Below are 21118 nucleotides of genomic sequence, written 5' to 3'. Positions count from 1 at the left end.
ACTATGAATGCAAACCTAAACTGAAGAGTTCAGTGGGCTGGGGTCAATGTCTAGTCTACAAAGACTTCCCATTACAGCATGCCTATAAGAAGACAGCATCTTCTGGAAGTAAAATGATGACATGGGCAGTGAATTCTTGGTTCAAAAATCCCAGAAAGGGCAGCCACTGCCTAGTATAGGACTGGGCCTTTAACAGGTATTTAATGACTACATATTAATTTTTCATCTGACTGAAGCCAGAACAAAACAGAGCTATATAAAGATAGCAAAAAGCCATCTGAGACAAAAAGACCTAAGAAAATTGTTATGTTAATCACTATAATCAAAGTTCTGTGTTTGAACTAACAGCCATTTTTCTTCCTTCATTCAATTCCGATAGGATCATTGAACTATTTATTAGGGTACAGCAATATGGGTTTTGCAATCTGACCTATGCTAAACAAAATCAGCACACTTACTAGGCCAGGAGAGAAACTAGGTAGCTCAAAATGAGGTTATTCTGAGTCTTCTATAACTACTAGCCATTGTTTCTACAACTAGTCATCTAAGAATGCCAAAAATGTCTTGGAAGTTAGAAATTGTGACATCAGAAATAAAAAGCCTAATATAGTTTAGGCGTGCCTGTTTATATGAAATTCTCTTTGTGGTGAGCATAATCAAGGTATACCTCCCATCTGGCTTTTTCAGTAACATTAGTCATGATATCAATGCTTTATTATCCTATAGCTTTTGGGTAAGTAAGGGTGTGATTGATTATTCCCAAGACAGGAGCATTGGGCAAGGAAGTAAATATATTAATGTGAGGATGCAGTCTACTGAGCTAAAAGACTCTACAGGTTCTTAAGAGAATTAAAAAAAAAACACAACCTTTACCTACAACTAAGTTCATCTTTCATTTATTAAGTCACAAACTAAGTCTAGGCCCTTTCTGATAATTATAATCTTTTCTGCAAGATTTCAGTATGCTTTATCCCTAAAAAAGGAGAATCAATTCTGCTCCTGAAGGGATCATTAAATGCTACAGGAACAACAAAACACTAAGAACCTGAAGTTGGGTCATGGCAGGTGAATGAAGGAATAACTTGTTTTAAATACCTGTGAAATAAAATGTAATTACATTATCAATTTGGAATTTGAATCCCATTTTCCCCATTTAACCATAAACAGAATTATGCTGCAATGTCAGAGGAAGATTAGTCCGTAATGGCTAGATAGCCCCTCAATTCTTTTAGATTGTCCTTAAGTACTTCTATGTGCATGCTGACAAAAGTAATTAATATTTCAATGACCAAACAATGAAATGCATGCAAGTGAGGGAAGTGCCCAAATCCTAAGCAATTAGTAATGTTAAAAGGTCAAGGACTGTCAGAAGAGGCTGGAGCCAGGCAATGTTCACAGCTAGAACATACACACACCCTATCCTGTAATAAATATTGTTTGACAATAACAATTTCAGCATTCAACTACCATCCCTCCATGCAATGACCCCAAATAATACCTAGTTATTTGCTCAAGTGTTCTGTAAGTCAGTTTCAAAATGAAGAATTAAGTTCTTTTTTAATACGATGGTGTTCACATTTCTAAAGACAGAGGCCATGCTAGAGCTATTCTCTCACGGGCACTGGCTCAGATGAAGATTCAGCTCACTCCCACAACCACTGTAAGTTGAACATTTCTACACTAAAACAGGATCCATCTAACAACATCCCTCATTCAAACAGTAAATATTGGTCTCCTGTGTTGGACAGTTTACAAACATGCAACTAAATCAATCTTCCTGGAAGCCACATACTTTTAACATAAAGAGACAATGAAGCCCTTAAATATGTGGGCAATTCACTGATATTAATAGTTTAATTATAGACTAGATATAAATAAATGAAAGCTCCACAAGGAAATAGTTTCTGCTATTTCATAAGTAGCAAATGCTCTAGAAAACAATGACATTAACTACTTGGCAGCTTTCTGGCTTCTTAGTTTTCATTATCAAAAAGTCATATTTATTCAAACAAGGACTGTTTGCAGAAAATGTCACATTTGCAAAATATGCTGACCCATCTGCAAAATGACAGGTAACACTAATTACAGCACTGGGCTTGGAGTTAGAAGTGAAAGTATTGAGTTTGTGCTGTGCTTGTGTTGAATTCCAATTCCACCTGGGAACTTGGTCAAATTTAATATCTCCTGCCATCATTTGGCACCGGAGTCCTCGTTTGTAGAATGAAGACAATACAGATTTGCACTAATTACCCTTCTCATTCCCCAGGTTATAAGAATCAAATGAAAATGTACACAAAAGCCCTCTGTACCACTCTAAATGGGAGCTACCATTATTTCTTTAAAAGGAGAATAAGGAGTCTACAGCTCTGAGTCCTCGCACTGAACATGAAGGGATTATATTCCAGACTGAGCTCTAAGGCTTCCACAGGTCACAACCCAAACGCTGTGATAACTTTCTGTAGCTTTCTAGCTTTTATTGAATGAGCAAAGCCTGCTCTTGGGTCTCTAGCTATTCTCTTGGGGCCTCAAGTCTTCTAGAGTGTTACTTTGTTCTTTATTGGAAACACAGCACATTATGGAGGCTTGGAAGCCTGGGTCCAAATCATAGGGATAGTTGCCTCCAATAACCAATATAAAGAAGTCACTGCAAGATTCATTCTTATAATTCAACAATAGGATAATACAATAACTACATAATCAGGTGATTAAGCCTCTATGAGTCAATGAGACAGAATATTTATGTACAGTATCTCCCTACCAAAAAAATAAAAGGCCAAGCTTTTAAACAAGGCCATACAATGGCCAGATAATCTGGAAATTCAGACGGGCAAGAGCTAGACTCTTTTGGAGACCTCTGCTAATGGCTAGCTTGACTCTTTTGACGCCTATTGAATAATTTGAGTCTTTCCTGGGTGACTAAGCAATTTTCAATGTGCCTTCTACGGTGCTTAGGCAGATAAGAAATTAAACATTCCATTTTTGCTCCACCTAATTGGTTTTCTCCCATCACTTTTGAAAGTTACTTCTATTCTCCTAGCCATCAGAACAAAGCAGATTACGAGACTCCCCACACCAACATATTAATGGCTATCACCACTTCGTGGGCAGGGGAAGATCACGGAAGTCACATATCTTGCATTGCTCCAGTCTCATTCTGACAAGCCTAAATGTAAAACATTTCGCATGTTTGGTATAGGACCCAGAATCTCTCGTGATTTTTGGAATACCTCAGTGGCAGGAAGCGCTCCTCCCACAGGATTCACAGAGTCAAGGGGAATACAAATAAGGAGAGACAGACAAACTGAAAGACATGTGCCAATTACTATGGTAACCAACCGAGACCCAATCAGCCACTCTATGCATATGGAATCAAAGAGTTCACATAATTATGGGGAAGAGAAATGGAGAAGGTGATGGCAAAGGGAGGATTGGTGAAACCACTGAATAATGACCAAAAGCCAGCTCACAATTGTACCACCAGATTTAAGCATGTCATTGTCACCTGAGGTAACAGTGATGCCATTAAATGGGTTAAATGTAAAAACATATAGCCCAAGAATAAGCCGCCAACTGCTTCGTAACAATCCCAATTAACCCTGTGCAATCAGCAAAATGGGCCATAACCTAGACTCCTTGGGGAGAATTGTGGAAATGCGGCAGCCAGGTTGGCTCAGAGTCTTTCAGTGATGGTGGCTGCCTCAGGAATTCTCCCTGACAACAGCTAGCATTAAGGAGATTCACTAAACAGGGCTCCTGGTGTCCACTTTCAATATGAAAAGATAGAGATTATTTTTCAACTTTTCTGTACCCAGACACATCCATACATGATTTATACATCTACACTGAGGTGAATGTGAGTTGGCCTTAAACCAGCAAGAGCTAGGCTTAAATTCTACCTCTGAGGCTTCCTGGCCAAGTGACCTGAAGGCCTCAGACTGCTCTCTAAGACAGAAGTTGTAGGACAGATGCTGATCTGCATTGGTAGAGGGCGTTTCCTCATCAGAAAGTCCCTACACCAATGAACTCACAGGTCCAGACCAAATCGGCCCCCAACACACAAACATCCACACATACTGTCTCTGTCTGTCTTCCCACCACCCCCAATTTCAAGGGTCTGGGACAACAGGTCAGAAAAAGGTAAACAGTCAACAGGAATTAATTTGCTTTAAAAGAATGTCTATAGAGGGCAGCTGGGTAGCTCAGTAGACTGATAGCCAGGCCTAGAGATGGGAGGTCCTAGGTTCAAATCTGGCCTCAGACACTTCCCAGCTGTGTGACTCTGGGCAAGTCACTTGACCCCCATTGCCTAGCCTTTACCACTCTTCTGCTTTGGAGCCAATACACAGTATTGATTCTAAGACAGAAGGTAAGGGTTTAAAAAAAAAAAGAATGTCTATAAAGATTTTGTTACAAGTAATGAAAACTCCCTAAGGAATAGACTGTGAGATACTCAGTGCCAGGGGTGTAGATTTAACCCTTCTTTTCAGCTGAGAGAGGGACCAAGCGGCCAACACCTCTCAAATCTTCCTCTGGCTTCTCCACTCCCCTTCCACCTCCCAAGGTAGGCTTAGGTTGAATCTCTCAAAAATAATATGCAAAGTGAAATCATGGCTAGCTAAAATGTTCCCCTGAAGGTCATTTCCAAGAAACCTAGAATTGGGTCTCACGTTCAGAAGTCCATTCGAGGTATCTCCCATCACCACCACCACCGTCATTTGTGCCCCCTGATTAGAAAAGCAGGCACCGCCTCGTGTCCAATCTCCTCCACAATCCCCACCCCCGCCCCACCAAAGAGAAAACAAATTCATCATCCCTGGTTCAGAAAGCTTCCCAGGCTGTTGTTTGGGTTTCTCAGAGCCAGACAGGTGGCATTTTATTCTTGGGCCCTCAGAGAGGAGACAGGGTTAGTTAAGGAGAGCATTAGCACAGCGCACAGTACCGGGAAGTCGTTAATTGCTTGTATGGACCAACGTCGCCGGGCAGAGCGAGGAGACATCTGTGCATGAAAACATTACACCCAAGAGGAGGGAAGAAAAACACCAAGAAATTAAAAAGGAAAAATATAGAGTAAAATGAAACTTCTCCACCCATCTGATGGATCAGAAAGCATCGTGATTGACTATAAAATCAGTCGTATACTTGTCAAAAACAAAAACCTAAGCACAGTACTTTGTTCATCCACCACCCACTCCCACCCCAATTCCAACCATCATGGCATTTATACTGTCATTAGTCAAGATGGCATTTGAAGTTTAGGGAGGCTCCGAGCCCCGCCACAGAGCCCGGAGGGAGAGACCAGGGTTCTGACCCAGTTTCTAGGAGGCTCCTCAACAAACAGACACCAGGTGGAAAGAGAAGCCAAAAGAGGAGTCTTTATCAGTCAAGTGATGTATGAGGGGCATAAGCTACAGACAGGGGACGCCTGCTAGGGGCACGCCGTGGCTAAGCCACGTCACCCCAGGGCTAACAGCTGATGGGAAGTGGTGCCAGTGTGGATGGACTCGAGCTCTGGGCGGAGAGGAGGTGCAGAAGTCGGTGACTGAGCAATCCTGCAAGGCTCAGTGCCTTACCTGCATGGATCATTTGTGGCCACGTCTCCGCAGCCCCACAGCTGGGACACACAAGCCAATGACTTCAGAGGCCCCTCTGGAGCTTCCCTCTAGCACTGTGCTGTGTTACAACTTGGGCAAGCTTGTACCCCCAGACCTGCCAAGGACAGAGAGCAGCCAGCCCCAAACAGTCCCCCAGGACAGGAAAGAGCTCTTCTCTTCACAGAACTTCATTCTGCAGTGGCAATATTCCTTATTCTGATTCATTCACAGGGATGATCAACCAGGGCTAAAAGTCTACTGTGAAACTAGTCCTCAAAGAGACTCACAAAAAAGGGCAAATGAAACAGGAAAGAGAAGTGAGCCAGTGGCTTGAGGCTTCTAGTTTTTTCTTCCTTTCCATAGAAAAGACTCAGCTGCAAAGTAGACTTTACAAAGATAGGCAGGATTCACTCTAGATGTGTTGCAGACACTGAATGTGCATCACAATGAACCCACTTTCTCATCAGAAAGAGTACCAGCCCAGGCAGACCAGACAGCCTAACTGAAACAGGCTCCACGCCTGCTAAGGAGACCTCAAGGATGAGAAGTATGGAAGCGTTTTGTAAATGGTAAAGCGAGTAACCCTCTTCCACACCCACCACTTAGTCACATGCTATTTGTTACCACTGGTGAAACAGAGGGAAATCGCTCCACTCCGTGAGCCACTTCCCCCTTTTTGCACAGTGTGCCCATGACATGATGAGAGTGACGGCCCCCGGACAAACTATGGCCCTCCTCCCCTCTCCTGGGGGTGCCACGGTGACTTTGGGTCATCCTTGAAGCACAGTGTCAAAAGCAAACACTTTCATCCTTTCTAAGTGTTTCTGGTACTACAAAAGGCCTTGCCATGGGCTGGGATGGCTGAGGCTACAGAGGCTACAGCAGAATCAAATTTGGGTTCCTCTAATTAGGCCTCTTCAGAAACCAGGCTTGTATGGCCAATGGTGTGAGCAGAAGAGAACTCAGAATGGGCCATCCTTTCAAGTACAAGTCTCCTGTGTGAGCGAACATAATTACCCGGTGGGCCAATATCCTTTTTACCAAGACAGAATTATCCAGTATTGGCAGCTTCACAGAAATCCTTTCCTACAGTCAGACAGAATTACTTAGTAGAGTTGTCAGAAAGAGAGGAAGAAATCATAACAGCAGCTCCCATCGAGAGGGCACTTTAAGGTTTGCAGAGTGTTTTACCTTGATTCTCATTTGATCCTCACACCTAAATGAAAAGAAGCAAGAAGGGAAAGCTCCCACAGACGACTAGGAAAGAACAGGAATGGAGAAGTGTTGGGGGCAGAAGTGGTGGGGCAGGTTGTGTCTAGGCAGCCTAAGGAAGCCAATGTGGCAGGATGGAAAGAACCCAGGACTTGGAGTCTTAAGGCATAATAAAAGAACTTCAGAGTTAGAAGGGGCCTCAAAGAGGTCCAGAAAAAAACAAAAAACAGGTCCTGAACAAGAATCCTTCTACCACAGATCCGAGGGGTCATCCTCTTTAGGTCCTTTGGAATTCTGACTCTACCACTCACTAGCTAAATAACCTTTAGTAAATCTTCTCTGGGTCCCTGAGCTTCCCCATCTTTTAGGAGAGGGTCTTGGAGTAGAATCTTGTTAAGATCCTCTCCAAAGGTACCATTTTGGGATGCTAGGTAAAGAAAGCAGTGTTTTCTTGTTATACAGAATTGGCTAGAAAAGGAGGAAAACAAATAGTCAATAATTTTGCTGAGAGCCAGATCTAACTGTATCCATTAGTTCTCTGGCACATGAAATTATCTTAATATTCCAAATACAGTCTCAGGGAAGATAGCTTCCAATACTTTAAAAAATCTGGTCTTCAGATTTTACTTGAGGGCTGAAAAGAACACACCATTGAAGACAATAGAAAGACCCTTTGGTAGTTCCTATAACTGGCTCAAAATTCAAAAGAAAAATAAGACTGCTTTAATTCAGCTACTTTATTTTGGGGCCTAACATTTATCTAATAGATAAGAGAACAATAATATAGTGGAAAAAACCTGGCCCAGAGGTCAGGAAGTTCTGGCCTAAAGCTCTGCCTCTGACACATGGGTGACTGTGTGACTCTAGAAAAAGGGCTTTACTTTTCAGTGGTCCAGACAACTGTAAAGCTATAATATGAAGCTCGGTGGCTGCAAAGTGGAAGGAGTTTTCTCATCAGAAGTTGGCTGTGCTGATGAAACCACAGGTCTATAATTACAGTCAAATAATGGTTGAGTTTGAAATTCTGCTAGTGCTCAGCAGGACCTCATTTTAAAACTCTATGCCCAGCCCCTGATTAGAGGCGATCAGGAAGATGCCCCACCTGTGCTCACCTACTTCCCAGAGAAGCTGGGCTCTCCCCAGCATGGCTACAAATCCAGAGACTACTAACAACTCCAGACTTTTAACAATGCTCACAGGTGGTCAGTGAGTGTCCTCGGAAGCCAAGAGCAATGGCATAAGTTCAGGTGAGTTTTGTACCAAGAGATCTATTTAAATGGGAAAGCTGGGGGGCAGCTGGGTGGCTCAGTGAATGGAGAGTTAAGCCCAGAGATGGGAGGTCCTGGGTTCAAATATGACCTCAGACACTTCCTAGTTGTGACCCTGGGCAAGTCACTTGACCCCCATTGCCTAGCCCTTACCACTCTTCTGCCTTAGAACCAATACACAGTATTGATTCTAAGATGGAAGGTAAGGAGAGGGAGGTTGGGGGGAAGGGGGGGAAGAAATGGAAAGCTGGTCTGGCTTTCCTAAAAACACAAGACCCATTAGAGTTTAGCTTGAAAACAGACCTGCTACCTATTTAGCATTTCTAAGTTTTTCACATCACCCAATAATTGCTTTTTATCATCAAGAAAATATTTTAAAACCCCAAAATTGCTTTTTATCATCAAGAAAATATTTATGTCCCACTTGAATCTTATAATTTTCTTAGCACCAAAGATTGAGCAGGGAGAAAAAAAATGCCTAAGTGAAATCTTGGACTCAAAATGCTCAGATTTGACTGCTAATTTGGTCTCAACTTGCCATGACAAACATTTCCCGATAAATAGTGCCTCCTCGATCTCAGAGAGCTCTGCTTCACACAAGGACAAAACAAAACAGGCAATATTGCCCAACACTGCAGTCAAGGTTAACAATGGCATGGGTGCCTCCACTCTGACCATCCCATTTTCTGGCAGAAAAGGAGAATACAAGCACCAAGACTTAAAAACATCAAAGTCTCAAGTGTTTAGGATCACCAACATAATGGGATAGCTTTAGGGGAAACCTGAAGCTAACCCACGCTATGTAGAGTTCACAAAATGAATGGGAAATGAGTGAGGTTAGATGGGGAGTGAAGGAAGTAGGCTATCCCAAAACACGACAAAGAATATATACAAGCTGTTAAAATAATGTGAGAAGAGCCACACTGGCAATGTGGCAGCCTTGGGTGAGAGTATAAAATGCTGTTGCTGCCACCCAGGTTCCTCAGGGAATAGGAAACTAGGGAAGTGACAAAAGCCCAAATCCACTGGCTCTGAAACTTACCCGTTCCTTATAGTAGAAGGAGCTGATAGAGACCTGGTCTTTCTCATTGCGTGTGGGGCTCCCACTGTACAAGCGCAGGTTACCAGGGGCCTCTGTGCGGATTTTCATCGGGGTGATCAAACCACTATGATAGGCAGACAAGGCTGACAGGGACCTGGAATGGAAGAGAGAGCCCTGCGTGAACAAGGGCAATGTACAAGCAGAGTTCACCATGGGCATTTGTGTGTGCTGCTGTAGTGAGGGGACGGGGGAGAGAGTCTCAGAGCTATCGGGGATCATTCGCAAGCTGATAGAATGTAGAAGTTCTCCTAACTGCAGACTAGAACTGGTTTGAGCATTGCTTTTACCAAGCTCCTCTCTCTAGGTGTCGGGAAGAGAAGTATTCTGTTTGTCAATAGTCAATGGTGGCTGTCTCCTTGAAGAGGAGAGAACCCGAGTTCCTCAAAGAAGCCAGTTCATTTCACTGCACGTCAGGAGCGTAGTCCTGGTGGCTCCTATTCAGAGACCTACTGCTTTTGGCCTTTAAGCACAGACCTCTTGTGCAGCTTTCCAAACACACCTAGGAGTAGGTTCTGTCGGAGAAACTGCCCGATGCATTGTCATGGGTCTTGTAAAATACACCAGGTAACCTGCAGAAAGAGAAACCCAACAAATCAGTCAATATTACCAGAGCTGAATGTGGAAAAACTTAAGTAAAGCATTGAGCCCACACAACCTCACCATGCTTGAAAAACAAAAGCTGGAGTCTGGTGAATTTTCTATTGCTCTCTCCAGAGAGAGCACAATTCAGGACTGAGAACTGGTCAATTTAAAGACCAACAGATAAACAGGATACTTATTGAGTTCTCATAAAATAAAAGAGTAATTCTTAGTGAGTAATGGTGAAATCAAGTAAGCTAGATGGCGCAGTGGATAGAGCACCTAGACTGGAGTCAAGACTCATTTACTTGAGTTTAAATCTGGCCTCAGACCCTTAGATCCTGAGTAAGTCACTTCACCCTGTTTGCCTCGGTTTCCTCATCTGTTAAATGAGCTGGAGAAGGAAATGGCAAACCACTCCAAAATCTTTTCCAAGAAAACCATAAATTGGGGTCATGAAGAGTTGGATACAACTGAAAAAACAACAAATGGTGAAGCCAAACACTTCACCAGTTCAAAACAAAGAGAACCATGAGAAAAATGTTGGTGGAAAATGAATGTGTCTGAAATGCTTCTTGAATTCCTGCTTGAAGGACACCTATCCAACATAGAGAACAAAATCCTCATGGAGTCATTTCTTGTGTTCCTCTGACTTCTGGGCTCTTTGATGCTCTCAGCATTCTGCTGTTCAACTGTGCTAAGGCCTCAGCAGATGTCTAAAATACCTCCACAAGCTTGTGGGTATTAGTTCTTAGAAGGAATACCAAGAACCACCATGTCCCAATACACCAGATGACTACTGTAATAATTAAAATTAAATTATGAGGCTGCTAGGAGCTTTAATAACTTTACTAAATCAAAGTACCATAGAGGTACAAATTGGTTATTTGAAAGGATTCATTGAGGAGACTAGGCATGTCAATCTCCCAAAGACCTCAATTGAGGAGATTTCAACATGTTCGTCTCCCAGTAGAATCAAAGAGGGGATTGTAGGAAGAGAATTTCTCTCTCCATTATGTTGCTTTGTTAACGCCATCTCTTGGTGACCTAGAGGTCAAGAATCACTGAGTAGATTCTGGTATAGATAGCCCTCAGAGAAAGGAAGTTAAAAGAACCCAGGAACCAATGAGGTAGGAAACCTATTCCACAGGCACTGCCCCCTCCTTGGTGACCTGTGCAAATTAAGAAACTATGATTGGTTCCTGATGTGTGACATATGAGAGCTAGTGGGTGGAGAAAACTGCTTATAAGGGGAAACTTAGGAGCCTGACAGGATCTTCTGACTGGAATGTGGAGGCTGAATGAACTCATCCGTGGTGAGCTTCAATCCATCATGGCAGCCAATAGAGTAGAAAGCTAAGTAATTCTCTACCTCTCTCCTATCCTTCCCTCTCTCATCTACTACAGCTACTTTGATTTAATAGTTATAAAGCTACTAGTAGCCTCGTAACTTAATTTTAATTATTACACCACCTTTCCCAGAGCTTGTGGGTGTCTTCCCAACAACTAAACATCTTCCTGAATTACTTTTGCCAAGTGGCAAATAACACAGGTATGCCCTGCACTTTAAGAAATTATCTCAGAAAACATAGTAAGTTAACTATGTTTTTTAAAAGTGAATATTGTTTAATGTAAAATGCTTAATTAACACTTAGAAATTAGCAAAGTCTCAATGACAGCATCTGTCCTCTGCTGCTCTGTACCTCCAAAGTCCATTGCCATGAATAACATAGAAGTCCATCAGATGTTTAAATGGAATAACTTATGGAATGGGCATCCTGCTCATACTCAAAGTCTTTAATCCTAGTTAATAACTTCTGGAGCCTTCTCTAAAGACTCTTGGAAGTTAGAAAATTGGAATCAAATAGCAATATCTGGAGGGGCATTAGGTGGTAGAGTCAAGCAACCACATGCTCACTGCCTGCTCCTAATCAAAGCCTCTGGATGCTCCTGGCCACAGAGGAACAAACCTGCTCCACAGAACCTGGCTCCTGAGGTCCGAGGAAAGGGGATATTGGCATCCTGGTAAGATCCATAGGCACTGGTCACCCGAGCAAAGGTGGGTAAGGGTGGCGTGACAGCATTTGGGAGAGCAAAGGGGTTGCTGGATGTGCTGTCTTCCTGGTTCTGAAACACAAACCTATACGTTAATATACTGGGTAGAACTCCCGTAAAGATGGTGAAGGGGGGTGCCTGCTATGTAAGTGGGTGTCTCTGGGGCTTCTTAAGGGCTCCAAGGAGGGGGCAATCAGAAGGAAGTGGCAGGTACCAGAGCCCTCTTCTTACCACAAAAGATTCAAGGCAGGAGACAAGTTGGCGCAGGCAGGGCTCCAAACAGCTCTGGTTCCGCTTCACTTTCTGTAGGGAGGTATCTTTCAGGATCTAAAAAAGCACCCAGAGGCCAGAAGTCAGAGGGCTGCTCAGCGGTTTCTTTCTCTGCCAGTTCAGTCCATGCCACTCTGTTAGCTCTGCTGGCCAGACCCTCAATGGGCCTCTCAGCAGCTTCCCCTTGCTCTTCCCAGCTCTGCTCTCTGGGGGTCAAGCAGCCTAAATCTTAAGGCAATCAGTAGTGCAGTAGGCAAGAGCTCCAGAAAAGCCCAAGTTCAAATCCACCCTTAGATGATGTGGGTGACCCTAGGCAAGTCCTCTGTGGGCCTCAGTATCTTCCTCTGTAAAATGATAATGACAGCACCTATGTCCCAGGGTGACTGTGGGAATCAAAAGATCATACTTTTAAAGTACTCAGCCTAAGTGCCGGGCCCCTAGTAAATGCTGTATAAATGTTAGCTATTATCATTATTATTAACACCACTTCCACCTGATAAGGTAAACTTAGGATCATGTCCCTACTGAGTCATCTCTTCTCCAGTCTCCATACCCCTTATTATACAATGGGATCTCAATGCCTTTCCTCATCCTAGTCATCTCCTCAGGAACTCCCCCAGTGTCTCGATGCCCTTCTTGCAGCATGGGGCCCTCAGTGGTTTGACTGGCCCCTCAGAGCTTAGCAGGCTCTCTCTGCCATACCAGGGGTCTCAATGGACCTCATGGTTCACTCTAACTCCCAGACTTGGTTTTCTCACACAAATGACTACATGCTTAGCTATACCTCCTTCTCCTCATACTTGTGGAGCTGTTTGAAACAAATGTAAGGTTTTACATGTATCTCATGAAATATAGCCCAACCTTAAAGGACTTAGAGCCCGTTAAGATTGGACTTTTTTGCATATTATTAGTCAATGTGTTGGCTTCTATACTCCCCAGCTTTTTAAAAAAGAAACTCTGTCATCTTGGCCAGATTTTTCAGCATCCAGTGAGGCAGCTCATTTGAGCCTAGTATTGGAACTCATCAATGGCAATGTGATGTTCTCCTACTGGGTACAACTATTTATCTTGGATTTCAGCTCCTTATTACCCAACTCTGTTTTGTCTTCTCTACTCCAAATCTTATTCTCTTAGGCAAAGAAAACAGAAACAATAAAAAAAACACACAGTTCTGTGACCGCTCCAGTTTTGATTATTGTTTTACCTGTCCAAAGTGGTTCATAACGATATCTGATTTCTCACTTTCCCCCAAAATAGTCTAACTTCAACTCCCATTTCCATTTTTCTCATGCTACTCCCTTGAACTTCAGTGATTCTGTCACCATCCAGATCAGTGATGAATGGGTAGCATCAGCAACCTTTACCTTGCTTTCATCTTCTTGACATGGCTTTATAACCTGAGGCCTGTGTCTCCGGGTTGTGTCTGATCCTGGGGGACAGCCCCAAAAGATCACTCTTTTTGGTTTGTATTGCCCACTCAGAATTCCTATTGGGAAAATCTCCATAGAGTTCATATCCAGGACTCCACATATATGGATAAAAGGGGCCCACAGCTCCCACACAAGCATCCAAAAGCAGAAAAAAAAATTTATGTTTTTAAGCATTTATTTACTGGGTATAGGTGAGCTTTTATTTCCCCCATAGAAAATGCAAAAATTCACAGTAGTCCATTAAGAAATGCAGAAAATACATAAAGGACCTACAATAGCCCATAAGAAATCAATGTGTCTAGCCTTTATTGGTGTTCTGCTTTAGAATAGATATAATAAGGGTTAAAAAAAATCTAATTCTAATTCTACCAACTATGGTGATACAGGGCTTGACACATGTGGAAGAAACAACCTCAGAATGGCCCACTGGCTCAAAGAGGCTCAAAGCCCAGTAGAAAAATAACATCACCTCTGTTTCATTGTTTTCTTTGCCACTGGAGAAAAAATAACATCCATATTCACCGTGCAAAATTTTACCTACTGCAGCTTTCATCGAACTATTTTTCCCAAAGCTATACATCACTTCAAAAACCTCCTGGTTAAGTTCTACTTTTCAGCAAGATTAAGTCATCCAGTGCATAAGGGGAGCCTCTCCTACCATGAGGCATTCCCTATTTTTATTCAACTCATTAAGCTTTCCTCCTTCTCATGGACTTTTTAAGTGATAAGGCCTTAGTAGAAAGAAATATATCCTAAGTAATCTATTGTGTCCCTCTTCTTCTTAATGGGGCCATTGTTCGCTGGTAGGGGATAAGGGTTCCCATTTCAAGGTTCCATTTTAAAAATGTGGCAAAACCCATTTGTCATTAAAAAATGACTAAGGTGAAGAGTACAGTACAGCCCTGAGATGAAAACACCTTGCAGAGTGTTTCCCAGTTACCCATTGTTTTTATGATTGCCAAAATAATACTATAAAAATGTATAGTATGCCCCAGAGTTTCGTTTAGTTAATGCACAGGAGGTAAAAAACAGAAAACATTCACTTTTTAGATTTTAGGTAGCTTCATTTCCTAACCTGTGCATTGGCACACAAGAACCCAAGGATCTATTCTATCACAAAGATACCCACCTTCAGGAGTTTTGCCTTCATAGTAGATGTAATAGTTGTTGGGTTAATAAACTGGAAAGAAGGGGCAGCATTATTGGGGTACTGGGCTGGGAACTTCACTAACATTTTGACTCGGTGGTTACTGCAGTGAACAGATACTGTGCAGCTTCTATCGACAGCATCCATCTGCAAAAGCAAAAGCAACCATTTTTGAATCAGATTTCTTAGGGCCTTTAAAACTTATAGAAACAGAAGTTATTTGGAAATATGGGATCTCCCTGAAGTCAGATTTGGATGACTTAGCCAATATCCCCAAAGTAATCTTGTTTTATATTTATAAAAAGTACCTCGGTCTGATAAGCTCAAAATATTTTAATGTTATTAAATTTTTATTTCACCAGTTCCATGAAACAGAATATAATACATCATACTTACTTTCAGGTGAAGAAAAAGGAACACAAGGGTTAAATGGTTTGTCTCCAGTATAAAGCTCATTTGGGAAGAGAAATAAGATCCCTTCATTCTTAAGTCAATGCCCTAGAAGTTTATGCTGCTTCTCAGCAGAGAAAGAGAAGAAACTAAGTAGGCATGGAGAACAGAATGTCTAAGGAAGGATTCCTCCAGATCCAACACTGTCTGCTAGATAGGTCAGAGAGGTCAATGAACTTGATTTTTCATCTGTTCCCCAAAGACCTTAGAATCTCCTTTATTAATGCTCCCTTCTTGGGTGGGAAATCTCAATTCTCTCAGCTAAAGAGTTTGTTAACATCACCTGTCAAAAACACAAGATGGGCAAGGCAGTGGGGAGAAGGGGAGAGAACGACACTCTTCAAATAATCCAAGAACATGCCTCCAATAAACCTTTGTTGATGAGCCCATTCATAGGCTACCAAGTGGGACAATGGGAAGAACAGTAGAACTGAGGTACCCAGGTTCCCCGCTAACTAGTAACTTAGTTATGTAGACTCAACAATTCATTTCACTTTTGAGGGTCACAACTTCCCCATATGTCCTGGATCATCTCTAGGCCCTCTTCTAGCTCTAAAAATTCAAAGGCACCAAAATGCTAGTAAAGTTCCTGGCACAAATCATTCTAGCTTTCAGTTTAAGAGTCAAGTAAGGGGTAGCTCTTAGTTTAATCCCAGATAAACTACAGAAAATCACTGGTACTTCAAAGCAATTGGCCAACCCAAATCATCTGGGAACCCACCCTTGGAATTTTCTCAGCTCCCTCCCTCTGCACCCCAAGCGAGAGAGAGAAATGGAGAAAGAGAGAGTCTGCAAATAGGTTTTGCAAAGAAAACTAGGCACACTCACAGAACTGTATGGACCCCATTCTGGAATGGGAGGACTGCTTAAAAGGAGACACACATTTTTCCTGTCCATCGAGGAGAGTGGAGAGGTCACTTCCTGTTGGGTCTATCTAAGGTGACTTATCTTTCCTGAGACCTGGAGGTTTGGGAGTAATCTAGCTATTGAGGAGGTTCCGGAGATTCTGCATATCCCTGTCTTCATTTCCATCTCCCAGGTATTTGTGAGCTCTAGACTCCAGAGAGGTTTCCTGATTGAGTGTGTGTAAGAGCCAGAACCCAGATAAAACTCTATCTTTGGATAAGAGGCCTACAGTCATCTTGGCCTCTTCCAAAAGGCTGAAATCATCTAGATTTCAACTGTCTACTCTGATGAACTTTTACTGCATCTACAATTTATTTTGAGTATCAGTTAGGTTAGGATAGATTATATAGAAGGGATTTTGAGTTAGAGAAAGTAGGGTATAATGAGCTTGAAGACCTGAAGACAGTTCCGTGAAGAACCCTTAGAAGTGGATGGAGAATATAGATATTTAGATTTAGGGACTCCTTCCTTCCCTGGTCGTTCATCATTTTTTCCTTTACTATAAATAAACTACATTGCTGCTATGAAGTAAAGTCAGATATCGTTTTGCCTAAGAGGTGACTCTCAGTCTACTCGGGTCTAGAGAGTGGTTTCCTTCTGAGTATATACCATCAACAAAGATACAATTATAAGAAGTCATCTTACACCCTTATTTCACAAGGTAAAGCCAAGCCTCCTAAACTGATACCTCAACGTTAACATTCCGGATCTGCACATTGATCAAGGAGAATTCTTGTTGTAGCGTCTGGGGTAACCCCAACTGCTCCGATTTCTTCCCCAATAGGATGTTGTTAGGGGGATCTTCCTTGGAAGCTAGCAGGAAAGAAAAAAAGTACTTACTAAAAATCATTTTTGGAAATGTACCAAAGACATTGGCTCTGGGCTAATCATTGCTTTCAAGCATTCCCAGCAAGTCCAAAAACTCATCTGAGAACTGAGACAATTAAAACACTCCAATATTCTGGAAAGGGTCTTTTCTGAAACCAACAAAAACTGGAAATGATCAGTTCAGGCCACCATTCACCTCTAGAAATAACTGTAAAAAGTCCTATGCTAGTCCTCAGGCCCCAATACTTCTACGTTCTTTCCTCACTGGTGACAGTGGTGTCTCTGTCATACTACACTGCACTGCCCTATTTTACAGAAGAGCAAATGTGGGTGACTGGAGAGAAAACTATTCTCAGTCCACACAGACACTCTTTAGAGAGCCTCTTAACTGTTTTTATGTCTTAGAACCCTAAAAAACACTAAGCTCAGGACATAAAGCTTAAGAAATAAGACAAGAAGAAGGAAAGAGAAGGATGTTCAAGTGGCACCAAGAATTCTCCAGTGTGACAGTAACTGCTACAGAAGCAAATTAAATCTTTTAAAATTTCTATTATTTCCTCCACATAGAACATACATTTAGTAATTCTAGTTATACAAGAAGTTATGAAAATTGAATGCCAAATATAAGCCAGCTTGAGTTTCAAAAAGTAACTGAAGAATCTACAAATTAAAAGTATAGAAATCAATATTAAAAGTCAATTTCCCAAACTAGATCCATACCTGGAATCTCCTCCTTAACAGTAGTTTGTAAATATGGTGAGTTGAACAAGGTGGTATTTAAGTTCCCTCCTACATCTAAATCCTATGATTTTGCATTTTTAAAGTCCTCTCAGAAAAGGATGACATCAACAGTCCCTAAATTCTGAATTAAGGGAAAGAGTACCATTCAATTCCGTGGCTCCCAAACTTTGCCAAAGCTGCTTTGGAATCTACAACATGTACTCCGTCACTGTCTAATCCCATGACACCAGAATTCCAAAGTGTTACCTAGTGAGTTCTGTCACAGTATCAATTATAAACCCTGGGAGAGTCACATAAAGCTTACAGTAGCCAAATTACCTTCCTCCTCCCCATGGCTCAAGTTAGGTTGGTGATCTGAATCTTGGGTGTGGAGGGTCTTCTCTGGTTCTGGTAGAAGAGAAATACTCTCAATGAACTCGTCAACACCATCCAGGATATCATTTGCACAGAGCTGAAACCAAAAAAGGCCGGCATATTTCTTTAAAAGGAAGTAGACTATGGGTATCAGGTCTATTACAATCTACATAGCAGAAAGGAGGAGGAGGAGGGAGGGGAATCTGTGTTTGGTTGTCTGGCTTCAAATACTTTTTAGCTGTGTGACCCTGGGCAACTCACTTCACCCCAACTGCCTAGCCCTTAGGACTCTTTTGCTTTGGAACTGATACTTAGTACCAATTCTAAGACAGAAGTTAAAGGTTTTTTAAAAAAAGATATATGGAAGCCATTTAGTTGTGGTAAAGAGTTATAAACTGATATAATGATCAACTATACCCAACTCCAAATCTCCCTGTTTAAGATACTGGGCAAAAAAGACAACTAAGAGTATAAAGAGCAACTCCATGGTAGATGTAAACTCAAAAAGTCTTCGCCTTACAAATGCTACAAGTTCTAGATCTCTCTCCAAAGACACATTCTCCTAGGCCTGGTCTTAGACACCAAAGGCCAATTAACCAAATTTTTGATTGAGAACCGTTGACTTGCAAAAGTATCAGCTCTTGAAAAATTTTTTAAAGGTTCTAAGATAAAAAGGTTATACATTTCATTTAACATCATTCAAAGCACTTGAAACCTACCCTCTGTAGCTGTGAATCCACTCTCCACATCCGCAAGGTTTGGTCCCGGGACCAGGTGACCAGCTGATAATCCTTGGACCCTAGAAAACACCAAATGAGATGAGAAACATCTTATAGATTTAGCATCAATTTCAATAAATGGGGACAATTATCTGTAGCAAATGGATTCCATTAAGTGAGGCACAAGGATTTAACCACCTTGCATCCTTAATCATGCCTTCAATTTTACAGAAGTATTTGATCTTACACAGTTGGTATATAATGAAAAGCAGTCTCAATTTGTAAAAATAAAATGAATTATTTAGGTAGTCTATTAAAGGAGTCTTAGGGTGAATCTTTTTTTTTCTAGTCCTTTTTTTTTACTTTTTAAACATTATTTTATTTGGTTATTTACAAACATTATTCATTGGAAACAATGATCATTATCTTTTCCTCCCCCTGTCACCCTCCCACCACTTCTCCCATAGCCGGTCCACAATTCCACTGGGTTTCACATGTGTTCTTGGTTCGAACCCATTTCCATGTTGTTAATATTTGCACTAGAGTGTTCATTTAGAGTCTCTCCTCAGTCATTTCCTCTCAGCCCCTGTAGTCAAGCAGTTGCTTTTCATCGGTGTTTTTTTTTTTCAGTGAATTTTTTTTTATTTTTTTTTAATTTTAATATTATTTTATTTGGTCGTTTTCATACATTATTCACTGGAAACAAAGATTGTTTTCTTTTCCTCCCCTCCCCTCCCCCCCCCCCCCCCCCCGCCTTTCCCTCTCCCATAGCCGACGCATGATTCCACTGGTTGTCACATGTGTTCTTGACTCGAACCCATTTCCCTGTTGTTGGAGTTTGCATTATAGTGTTCATTTAGAGTCTCTCCTCAGTCTTATCTCCTCCAACCCTGTAGTCAAGCAGTTGCTTTTCAGCGGTCTTTTTACTCCCACAGTTTATCCTCTGCTTGTGGATAGTGTTTTTTAGATCCCTGCAGATTGTTCAGAGACATTGCATTGTCCCTAGTGGAGGAGTCCATTACCTTCGATTGTACCACAGTGTATCAGTCTCTGTGTATAATGTTTTCCTGGTTCTGCTCCTTTCGCTCTGCATCACTTCCTGGAGGTTGTCCCAGTCTCCATGGAATTCCTCCACTTTATTATTACTTTGAGCACAATAGTATTCCATCACCAACATATACCACAATTTGTTCAGCCATTCCCCAATTGAAGGACATCCCCTCATTTTCCAATTTTTGGCCACCACAAAGAGTGCAGCTATGAATGTTCTTGTACAAGTCTTTTTGTCCATTATCTCTTTGGGGTACAGAACCAGCAGTGCTATGGCTGGATCAAAGGGTAGACATTCTTTTGTCACCCTTTGGGCATAGTTCCAAATTGCCCTCCAGAATGGTTGGATCAGTTCACAATTCCACCAGCAATGAATTAATGTCCCTACTTTGCTGCATTCCTTCCAGCATTCATTACTTTTCATAGCTGTCATGTTAGCCAATCTGATAGGTGTGAGGTGATACCTCAGAGTTGTTTTGATTTGCATCTCTCTGATTATAAGAGATGTAGAGCACTTTTTCATGTGTCTATTAATAGTTTTGATTTTTTTGGCTGAGAACTGTCTGTTCATGTCCCTTGCCCATTTATCAATTGGAGAATGGCTTGATTTTTTGTACAATTGATTTAGCTCTTTGTAAATTTGAGTAATTAAACCTTTGTCAGAGGTTTTTATGAAGATTGCTCCCCAATTTGTTGCTTTCCTTCCGATTTTAGTTATATTGGTTTTGTTTGTACAAAAATTTTTTAATTTGATGTAGTCGAAATTATTTATTTTACATTTTGTGACTCTTTCCATGTCTTGCTTGGTTTTAAAGTTTTTCCCTTCCCAAAGGTCTGACAAGTATACTATTCTGTGTTTACCTAATTTATAGTTTCCTTCTTTATGTTCATGTCAGTCACCCAGTTTGAATTTATCTTGATGTAGGATGTGAGGTGTTGATTTAATCCTAATCTCTCCCACACTGTCTTCCAGTTTTCTCAGCAGTTTTTATCGAATGGTGTATTTTTTATCCAAAAGCTGGGATCTTTGGGTTTATCATATATTGTCTTGCTGAGGTCACTTGCCCCCAGTCTATTCCACTGATCCTCCTTTCTGTCTCTTAGCCAGTACCAAATTGTTTTGATGACTGCTGCTTTGTAATATAGTTTGAGATCTGGGACTGCAAGGCTCCCTTCCTCTGTATTTTTTTTTTCATTATTTCCCTGGATATCCTTGATCCTTTGTTATTCCAAATGAACTTTGTTATGTTTTTTTCTAAATCAGTAAAGAAAAATTTTGGAAGTTCTTTGGGTATGGCACTAAATAGATAAATAAGTTTGGGTAGGATGGTCATTTTTACTATATTGGCTCGTCCTACCCATGAGCAGTTAATGTTTTTCCAATTGCTCAAGTCTAGTTTTAGTTGTGTGGAGAGT

At 41.5% G+C, this 21118-nt stretch overlaps 1 protein-coding gene across 3 annotated transcripts in view; it reads right to left on the bottom strand.

Annotated features, from left to right (window-relative positions):
• Nucleotides 1-21118, bottom strand: part of WDR59 (WD repeat domain 59) — an 83816-nt gene that overhangs the window by 9518 nt on the left and 53180 nt on the right. For 2 of the 3 annotated variants that reach the window (XM_007477503.3, XM_056811566.1), the window contains 9 exons: nucleotides 18653-18732; nucleotides 17898-18030; nucleotides 16699-16823; nucleotides 14637-14801; nucleotides 12039-12134; nucleotides 11723-11879; nucleotides 9673-9742; nucleotides 9114-9267; nucleotides 4940-4996 (listed from right to left, as the gene is read on the bottom strand). In XM_007477503.3, coding sequence (XP_007477565.1) covers nucleotides 4940-4996; nucleotides 9114-9267; nucleotides 9673-9742; nucleotides 11723-11879; nucleotides 12039-12134; nucleotides 14637-14801; nucleotides 16699-16823; nucleotides 17898-18030; nucleotides 18653-18732 — 1037 coding nt within the window. The remainder of the gene's footprint in view (nucleotides 1-4939; nucleotides 4997-9113; nucleotides 9268-9672; nucleotides 9743-11722; nucleotides 11880-12038; nucleotides 12135-14636; nucleotides 14802-16698; nucleotides 16824-17897; nucleotides 18031-18652; nucleotides 18733-21118) is intronic. The other variant, XM_007477504.3, reaches the window with a different exon arrangement.

The sequence above is a fragment of the Monodelphis domestica genome, chromosome 1 (assembly GCF_027887165.1).
Source record: "Monodelphis domestica isolate mMonDom1 chromosome 1, mMonDom1.pri, whole genome shotgun sequence".
Taxonomy (NCBI): Eukaryota; Metazoa; Chordata; class Mammalia; order Didelphimorphia; family Didelphidae; genus Monodelphis; species Monodelphis domestica.
The sequence above is the reverse complement of the archived record's forward strand: the minus strand, read 5'-3'. Positions and strand labels throughout refer to the sequence as shown.